The 9,913-nt window shown below is 48.7% G+C and overlaps 1 protein-coding gene across 1 annotated transcript; it reads left to right on the top strand.

The window, feature by feature from the left end:
* The first annotated feature begins 3,381 nt into the window (after nt 1-3,381).
* LOC125527316 (mitogen-activated protein kinase kinase kinase 17-like) lies at nt 3,382-4,898 on the top strand. The gene has a single exon (XM_048691853.2). It carries the CDS (start codon nt 3,522-3,524, stop codon nt 4,881-4,883), a length of 1,362 nt encoding a protein of 453 aa, XP_048547810.1. The 5' UTR covers nt 3,382-3,521; the 3' UTR covers nt 4,884-4,898.
* Nucleotides 4,899-9,913: the final 5,015 nt, after the last annotated feature.

The raw sequence follows: 9,913 nt of genomic DNA, 5'->3' as shown, positions 1-9,913 counted from the left end.
AAAAAAGTACGCGGATATGGAGTTCTTTTGCGCAAAAATATGTGGATGTCAAAAATTATTTCAACTTGAAACAAGTACGTGAATTTCATACAAAGTTCATGGATTATAAAAGCAACATGGATTTGAAAAAAAAGCGGACTTTGAAAAGCATGTGAATTTGAAATAAGTATGCACATTTCAGAAACAATTCACGGCTTTGAAAAATACTTGGATTTGATAAATTTACACAAACTTGGGAAAAATACGGGGATTTGGAAAAGTGCGTAAATGTTAAAAAATCACGGATTTGAAAAAAGTACGCGAATTTCAGAATAGTTCGCTGATTTGAAAAAAAATATGTTTATTTTTAAAAAAATACACGACCTTGAAAAAACTACGCGGAGTTGAAAAGTGTATGTGAATTTCAAAAAGTTCACGGATATAAAAAATTTAGAGGAATATGAGTGAGCACCAGTCAAAACCGGGGTGAGTCAACACCAAAAACCGGTCAAAACAGGGTCAAGGGACGAACCTTGTCCGATTTCGATAGTTGGGGGTGCAAGTTGTCCAGTTTTGAAGTTAAGGAAGCAAATCTAGACTTCACGAAAAGTTGAGGGACGAAAAGTATACTTTTCTCATTTATTTATCATGGTGATACAACCGCATCTAAAGAATGTCCGGCCTCTGAATAGCATGATACACACTGCCAACAAATCCTTCACTCTCATATCTCCTGAAGACCGTCTTGATCTTGCGAATCATACCGGGCCCACTGTAGGCCGCTCGTCAACTGCACCAGTTCAGATTGACTTTTCATTTTGTTCCGTATGTAGTCCATGTTGAAATCTCTAAGAAGACTTATATTTAGAAACGAAACGAGTAGTATTTAATATTAATTTTGAAGGAAGAGGCGAGCTTTACCTTTTCTTTTTGGAGGAAATGTAATTAGTGGTAATCTGTGCATGCAATCATTGGTTGACTACGGAGTTAAGTTTGGTTGAAGTGCTACTACAGTGAAGGCTGACTTGTGCGGCTGTGTGACTTGGGGTGCACTTTTGGGCGTCGAGCTCATGTGCAGCAGCCGTCGGAAGAACGCTGCCGCCGCTCCTTTGCGCGTCGTCAGTGAGCCAGATCTGACGCGTCCTACTTTTGTTGCGCAGCCACAGCCTGTGGTGAAATAATTTCGTGGGTCTCAAGTGTACCATCAAAGCCTGTTCTGCTTTCTTGTTGAGTCGGAGGAAGATGGACGGCCAAGACATAGCCATGCAGCAAGCTTTACTTGGCCCGGTGTTGAAGTGAAGTGAAGTGAAATGGAATCCATCAATCTATCCATGGGCGGCAGCACGCACGATGGCATTCATCACGTAGGAGTGATCGGCGACGTGCTGTGTTCACGCTGGCCAAGCAAGCAAAGCAACCCATCCGGCTCACCCGACGATCTGCGGACCGGCGTCTCCAGCCTTTCGGTTTCGGCGGCACCGCGCGTCCACCACTTGGCGGGATCGATCGACATGGGCCAGCGGCGGCGGCAACCCCCCACTCCGTCCGTCCCTGCCCACGCGCGACGCCACTTGTTCGCGGCTCGACGTGGCCGATGCGAGTTGAGCTGAGCGGTGCAGCACCCGCCGGCGTCGAGGACGTCGCGTGTGCGGCGGCCAGTGAAGTGAACGTGCCTGCATCTGCATATGCACGGGCATGTGGGTCGAATATTCCCTGCCATTCCTACTCCACTCCTATATGTGGAGGTGGACGCGGGCGAGATATTTTTACTCGGAATTTTCTCTCCGGTCCAGGAGACACCAACGTCTGACCCTGAGGCCTCTCGCCGTGAGCTTTCCCGGTGAAAGGCAATGCTGTTGCTGCTGCGTTCAGTGTTACCTAGTACTTCCGTCAGAGTATTGGTTTTAGATGAGTGTTGGGGGTAGACACACACGAAACAGTCCGGTGGTGGACTTGGCCAAGGCCAACCACAGTGCCAAAGTACCAACCGTGGCGACCCAATTGGCCAACTCCGTTCAGGTGCAGCCGCTGACTTCGACGGCCGATCCGTTTACTCTAAGACGCGGCCAACCCAGCACACTGCTCCGTTTCTGACAGTCCCCAGTCTCGCAACGACCGACCAAGACTTTGTCGACTACCGTTGCACTAGCGAGTAGCGAGTTAGTCTCCCCCCCAGGTTACTAGTGAGTGCCTTCGACGAATCCTAGGCTGAGCTCAAAATGCGAGAGATTTGACACGAGTTTTGCCTTTTCCGGCTCCGGCACGAGATAATTTTTTTTGCATGATAATACGTGTTTCATTAATACAATAAAAATTCTGTTACAAGCTATGTAAACATCAATATTACAGAACTGAAAAGATAGAATAATCCTATGCAAAAAACCAGCGCCTGTCCCTCTCCATTAGAAAAATGAGACAGATCACCTCTTCACACGAGCTCGACGCGGCACCATCACTGATCAGCAGCTTTACGGACCTCCAAAGTAGTTTGTTTGAAGCAAAACCATTGCCGTTGAAAGAATCAGACCGGGGCAATATGTCCCCGAACATGTCATCGAACTCCAGAACTGACACACCCACGCGACTATGACGCCGGAGGAGGAAACTCAGCCTTCAACCATAAACTCAGCACAATATGCACCATCTTCCAGCTGTCACTTGCATAGACAACCGTCTGCGTGTACTCCTGGACGACAAAACCTCCCTGCTCCAGCATGACGTCGGAGATAACGCCGTAGCAATGGGGACAGAGCGGGAGGAGAGATGCACTTGATGGAGTCACCGCCGCTGCCTCGCCGACACCAACCATGAAACCTAACGTCACCGATCTGAAGGACCGGCAAACACATGATGCCATTAACTTTGAGACGCCGCCATGATAAGCACCGCCAGTGTGGGAGTAGAGTTGAGAAAGATTTATTCGTCTGGACGCTGTTTCTACCACCACAACGACGCACCACGACTTACAAATCCAAACCCTAACTACAGAGCAGAGAAACGGGATCTCCCCTCCCTCCTGCTGCCAAAGCAGCAGCCGAAGGGAGAGAGGGCCAACGTCCTGACCAGTGGAGATCGGTGGAAGAAGATCCGCCTCTCTAGTCGCCTGGTTGTGGCGGTGGCTAGGGCAGAACCAGCCCGAGATTGGTTTTTGGCACGAGATAATTTGACGCGTGTGGTAAGAATAGGAGGATCGCTCAGCTTGGTCAGATCAAGCTCCCCGCCCGCGCGTTCCCACTCACCGCCCAACCCCATCCGCCGCCGCGGGCGCGTGCCGAGACCCGAAGCAGCTTGCTTTCCACGCCTTTTCGCCTCTAGATTTCTTAGTCCCTGCACACGCCAAATACCTTTCATGTTCTAAACTTGCAATCTCTCCAACTTTTCCTCTCCACAAGTACTCCTTCCCCGTCCTATATATACACACACCCGCCAAAGAAAAAGGGAACCCATCAACAATTCAGCAGGCCACAAGCAAGCTCGACAACACAGAGTGCCAACAGAAACCACCACATCCCGATCCCAATTCGCAACGCAGAGCAAAGAAGATGGCCGTGTCCGTGGGCAAGCAATGGACGCGGGTGCGCACGCTCGGCCGCGGCGCCTCGGGGGCCGAGGTCTTCCTGGCCGCCGACGACGCCTCCGGGGAGCTCTTCGCGGTCAAGTCGGCGAGCTCGGCTTGCGCGGCGGCGCTGAGGAGGGAGCAGTGCATCATGTCCGGCCTGCGCTCCCCGCGCGTCGTCTCTTGCATCGGCGGCCGCGGCGCCCGTGACGGCTCCTACCAGCTCTTCCTCGAGTTTGCCCCCGGCGGCTCGCTGGCCGACCGAGTGGCGATCGTCGGGGGCCTCGACGAGCGTGCCCTGCGCGGCTACGCGGCCGATGTGGCGGCCGGGCTCGCGTACCTCCACGGCGCCGGGATGGTGCACGGGGACGTCAAGGCGCGCAACGTCGTCATCGGCGCCGATGGCCGAGCCCAGCTCGCAGATTTTGGGTGCGCGAGGAAGGCGGGAGCCGGTGGCGGGCCGATCATCGGCGGCACGCCGGCGTTCATGGCGCCCGAGGTGGCGCGCGGCGAGGAGCAGGGCCCCGCGGCCGACGTCTGGGCGCTCGGCTGCATGGTTGTCGAGATGGCCACTGGACGCGGGCCGTGGAGCGGCATGGACGGCAACGCGCTCGCGGCGCTGCACCGGATCGGCTACACGGAGGCCGTGCCCGAGGTTCCCGAATGGCTATCCGCCGACGCGAAGGACTTCTTGGCCAGATGCCTTGTCAGGCAGGCCAGCGGCCGGTGCACGGCCGAGCTGCTGCTGGAGCACCAGTTCCTGGCCTCGGCTGCCGTCGACGCGAAGCCGCGAACCATGGAGGGCAAATGGGTGTCGCCGAAGAGCACGCTGGACGCAGCATTCTGGGAATCGGATTCAGACACGGATGAGGCGGAGCACGACAGCTCGGCCGAGATGAGGATGAGGGCATTGGCCTGCCCTGCCTCGGCGCTCCCGGACTGGGACTCCGAGGAGGGATGGATCGATGTGCTCGCCGCGCCAACTGAAGCACCCGACGCAGTGCCCCTGGTGATCGAGGAGATGACCGACCTGGACAACGGCGCGATCACAAACGAAGAACCCAGCGGCGCAGAGTCCGGCGTTCTCCCCATTACTTTGGACGTGGAGTACAACGGCGATGGCAATATAGCCTACGACGATTCAGTTAGGCATCGTCAGTCTTTTGAGTGTTTAGCTTGCCACGAATTATCATGTACCGAATTGTTGCTTTGCAACACAAAGAGTAATGCAAATGATCTCGCTCTTGCACAAGCACTCCGTTTTCGTACTGCTGCTCTATGTTTCACCTGTACGATTAGGCGGAAGAAATTTACATGCTACTTCGCCTGTACGACTAGGCAATACTAGGTCGCGTGGCCATGACTCCGACGGAGGAAATCCAGCGTGAATTCACAAGCTTGCCGGCAACGCTGCACACGGCGGCTTCCACCGCGAAAGGGTTCGAGTTGACGCGGAAAGAGCAGCGTCACAGCAGCTCACGCACTAGAAACGATCCTTGGGAAAGTAGTACTAGTACTACACTAGCGCGCGGCCAGTCAAAAACTATTTTGTTGGGCTACGTGGGTCCAGCAGAGTCGACGAGCCGACCAGTGAAAGCGAAACCTTTTCAACGAGTGAGCGTCGCATCCTGAGATTGGTTCGCCAGGTGGAGATTCATCCAGCCACGACCGCCCGCGTCCCCTCGCCGCTGCCCGACGCACTCGCCGGCTCGTCGTGCACTTCTGGGTCGCGTGTCGGCTGCGTGCTGGCGCGCGTGACACGTACTATGTACTATGCACCATGCTCTCCGTGCTTCGAATCAAGTTCCTTTTTTTATTGCTTAACTGAAATTCGGTTAAAATTAGCCATGAGGCTGCTAACAACATTTAGAAACCATCCAGGTGGTACAAATTCAGGGCAGTGCAGATATCATGCATAACTGTAATAATTACCTTGCATCTATCAGTTCCAAATAACATTTTGTCTTGTAAAAGAGCGGTCCACAACAGTTTCTCACATGTTGAAGTCTCCAATGTGATTGCTTCCTCTAGAGCATATGACGCTCGCTCCGAGTCACAGCAGCACCAAGGATGATTTTACAATATAATTCACCAAAGCTGTAGTAGTATAGCCTCTCGTGTCAAGTGACACCAATGATTTTTAAAAATCCATCACTATATTTAGTTGAATCACTATATTTTTTTAAATGACACCATTGCCATAAAGCTGATCCCATCGGATCTCTTTTCCTGCTTCACCCATGAACAGGGATGCCCTGGATTACCGATTAGAACAGTACTTCACGCCCTGTGCATGCCAAAGTTCTTTTCAAACCAACCTTGCATTTTTCTACCTATGCTCTCCTTTCTCCAATATAATCAAATGTGCCACTAGTAATTCGGCCCACCGCCGTCAGCAAACAAAGCTACCACTCAGTAAAAGCTTCCACAGAAATATCCACCTCTTGTTTCATAGCATTAAAATTTCAGCTAAATGGCATAATACTAGGTTGAAGTGAGTCTTCGATTTCTTTTAGTGGGAGGATGACTTGGGATGAAAATTTGACTAAGTATCGTTTCTATCATCATGACGAAGAGGAGATTGTCAAGATTCGTATTCACACTTCTGGGGATTGGGATTTCACCTGGCAAAAATACGATCGTTGCAACATATTGATGTTATTGTGAGACTTCGGGCATTGCCAAAGAAAGTGTGTCAACTCCAAAGATCATGTCATGCAACTACTTCAACAATCGTGGTGGGTTTCTTAACATGACTCTGATATTGCCCTTGTAAAGCTTTTGGGAACTTCTCTCATCTCCAATACATGCAGTCAAGAGATCCGAGCAAACCTGGCCACCATCTTGCTTCAGTCATTGCCATGATCATCTCGGTGTTTGCGACAATTGGTTCTTTCAGGCTCGGAGTCCCAAACATTGACACCACGTTAGTTTGTTTTTTGTGGGTTGCGTACCTTGGGTACAAGTGTAATGGCAGTGTCACTTAAACCCAACGGCAACTCAACCTCATTGAGGAACTCCAAGATCGCTGTCACCATATCCTCTCCTATGATCGACGTAACAATGTCGTTTGAAAAATCCGGTGGTGAAACGATCAACACCCGGAACCTCCGACGGAGTCATCTGGAATAGAGATATTTTAACTTCCTCTGTCGTGAACTCGCTTTCAAGACTATCATTCATTGCTTCTGCCACTCAAGGGGTTACAAACTGCAATAGTTCATTCATATCATTGTAGCCTTGAGGGAGATACAAACTATGAAAATAGTTTAGAATCTTGGAGTTCACTTCCTAAGAATCTCCTGGATCGATTCAACGCCAGCATTAGCTAGCTTCTGGACCGATTCGAGCAGCAACGGCGACGCTGGGCGCCTTGTGCGAGCGACGCCGGCGGCTCCGTATTTGGTCGCTTCGTGCGCTGTCCGCCGGCTTCGTATGAGCGAGCTAGCTAACCGTGGACATGGACGAGAAGGAGAAGAAGACGTGGGGAAGAATATACACAAATAATCGATTTTACAGTCCATGTTTAAGGGGTTTACACAGCCGCAGCTCAAACCAACACTTAAAATGCGTTTTTCGCGAACTGAAACCCGTCTTTTCAGTTTTGCGGTTTAAGGGTATGCTAGAGATGCTCCAATAGAAGTTCGGTACTCCAGGAAATATACTAAGGCACCGTCTCTTCAGTTGGTCAACCTCTTCCGGGCTTAAATTACTCACCAAGCTCCAAGTTAAACGTCAACGATGTACGCTATCGGCCTCAAGGTCAAATTCAGGCCCCCTTTTTCTGTACCTGCCCGTTTTTTGAGAGGACGTTGACTACCTTTCATATAAAAAGATTAGTTTGTACGTTGACTATGTTCGCTGGAACAAAAAAGCAAAGAAAAACAAAGCACGCAGACCTATTTTTCCGACTGCGCGCAATTGGCAAGCAACAGGTTTGAGTTGAAAGCGTTCCACTTTTGGAAATGGTTAGAAACTTAGAATTTACGTCCATTTTTGTAGAACTGTTCAAGAGGACCGAACAATTCTTCTTCTGAAGGTTCCATGTATGTGGCTCCGAATGAGTTTAGCTGAATGTTCTTTGCACTCACGCAGGCAATAGTTGCTGGATGTTGCATCCAGCGTAGTGTTACTTCAAGTAGAAGTTGGCTTGGCCGCATCATTTAACTCGAACTTATCTGCAACGACAGACGGCTCATACATATCGAGTTCGTGTGATCTTGTCCGTCGCTTTCATATCTGCCGAATATCGTTTCGATCGGCGCAGATCATACCGCGTGCACTGTTGGCCGCTACCGGCGTTCAGCAACGTCAAAGGGCCGCCGCCTGCTTCACAGTTGGGGCCTTTTCCAACGAAAAGCAAGAATCGTTGCCTTTTGGCTTGACAGCAACAGGGGCCAGAAAGAAAGATTATCACTAACAAATGGAATGTCGAATTAGTACCTGGCGGCCGGCAGTCGGCACCTGAACCCTGCAGAGTAGAGTACGTACTGAATTAATTAGTGAAAATTTACTTGTGCAATCATAAGATTTTTTGCGGGGAATATACAATCATTACTTGTTGACGAAAACAAGAGTTAAACTACACTGAAGGCGCATGGAGCAGCGAGGGGCATATCCGAAACTGCCCCTGTGTCCACCGTCGACCACTCGAGGGCAATGCGCACGGCCAACTCCTCGTCCACATCAAGGTTGGAGTCGAAGCGGCTGCCAACGCTCAACAAGCTCGCCGGAGTCGTCACGGTGCATTGGAATCGGAGAAATCGAAGGAGAAAAGAAGAAGAGAAGAGTTGTCGGGAAACGTATTAGAAAACAAAAAATTCATCCTACGAACACAATCCTAGGAACACTATGAAGATGCTTTAGAGGTTTAGATCGGATGTTAACAACTTCGAAATGCAGTGGGAGAAGAGTTGGTGTAGATCGTCAAGGTCTCTGGAACTGTTCACGAGTGATCTCTTAAACAAAAGACCAAAAGCACGGCCTCTCTACAGATTGCAAGCGTGCTTATGAGTTTTTCGCTGAATCACATATTTCATAATCATAGCAGTTATAGCATAAAATATAAACTCTTAATTATAAACATGGAAATAACACTACAAGAAATATGTTAATACGTGACGGATCTTGTCCGTCACAGATTAAGGAAAAATGGTCATGGGTGCCCATCCTTGACGGATTTGAAATCCGTCATGTATATCGCATCATAATTTGATATTGTGCTTTCCTTGACGGTTCTTGACCGTCATGGATCTGCCCCAGGCCCGCCCAGGCCCAAACCTTGGTGACGGAACAAATCCGTCATAGACTAACGCCACGTCGGATTTTCAGTTGACCAATTCAAGTGACATGGCTGGCTACGTGGATACTATTTTTCGTCACAAAAGTCGTCATGGATTTAGGCACAATTTAAAGCGCAATTTAAATTTGGTCGACCCCATTTCTTTTGGCCAGACTTTGACACAGTACATTTTTAGCATAATCCGATACCCAAATCCTGTTTGTCCAACAAAAAGTATTTGCAAAGTTCCAGACATTATATAGTTTATCTGGCATGCAACCATCCATATGCATATACAACATAGTAGTTTACAAAATCCTCTATGAAATGATGTCTTACAACACAGATTGACAAAATATATCACACATCAGGGTTATGAACAAGTACAATCAATTTTACATCATCAAAACATATAAAATATTGAGGCTGTTACTCAGGCTCTTGCGGTCGGCGCTCTTGATGGCAACTATCATGTCGTGGCTGATTGTGATGACCAGCACCAAGTAGCCCGCTGTCCAAAATATAAAAATGAATTACATGTCCAAAATTCTTAAATCTTATAGTGTCTACAAATGAGAATAACATTGTATCTACTATAAAAGAAGAGTAGACACGAGGTTGCTTAAAATTAATCCAAAGGAAAAGTGTGTGAATGAAAGTCAAATGACAAAGTAACAAAACACATATCATAGAACTCCAAGTACAATGGCAGCAGTAGTTGAGGCCATATAAAGGCCAACAAAATTGCATCACTAACTAACAATATCCCTCCATGATGTGTAAACTTGTTGACACATGAACATTTGAAGTTTACGATAACTAGGTCGACGAGCAACGACATGAAAGTTAATGTTTATGCTACAAGTACATCTTAAAGGTCTGACAAATAGTAAACAACACTTGCATAGTACTATTATTTATAACAGGAAACAATAATGAAATGAAATGAACTAGTATATATTTATACAAGGTGACAACAGTAGGAAGAAGGCTTGCGCATGTGTAGCAAACCTCATCGGCTTGCACAAGAACTACAAATATAGTCTATACATGGCTTAAAAATTACTTCAGGGTTATTAAGGTACAAGCCGAATCAG

The sequence above is a fragment of the Triticum urartu genome, chromosome 1A (genome assembly GCF_056163025.1).
Source record: "Triticum urartu cultivar PI428250 chromosome 1A, HENAU_Tu73, whole genome shotgun sequence".
Taxonomy (NCBI): Eukaryota; Viridiplantae; Streptophyta; class Magnoliopsida; order Poales; family Poaceae; genus Triticum; species Triticum urartu.
Note: the sequence above shows the minus strand (reverse complement) of the source record. Positions and strands in the feature narration are given on the sequence as shown.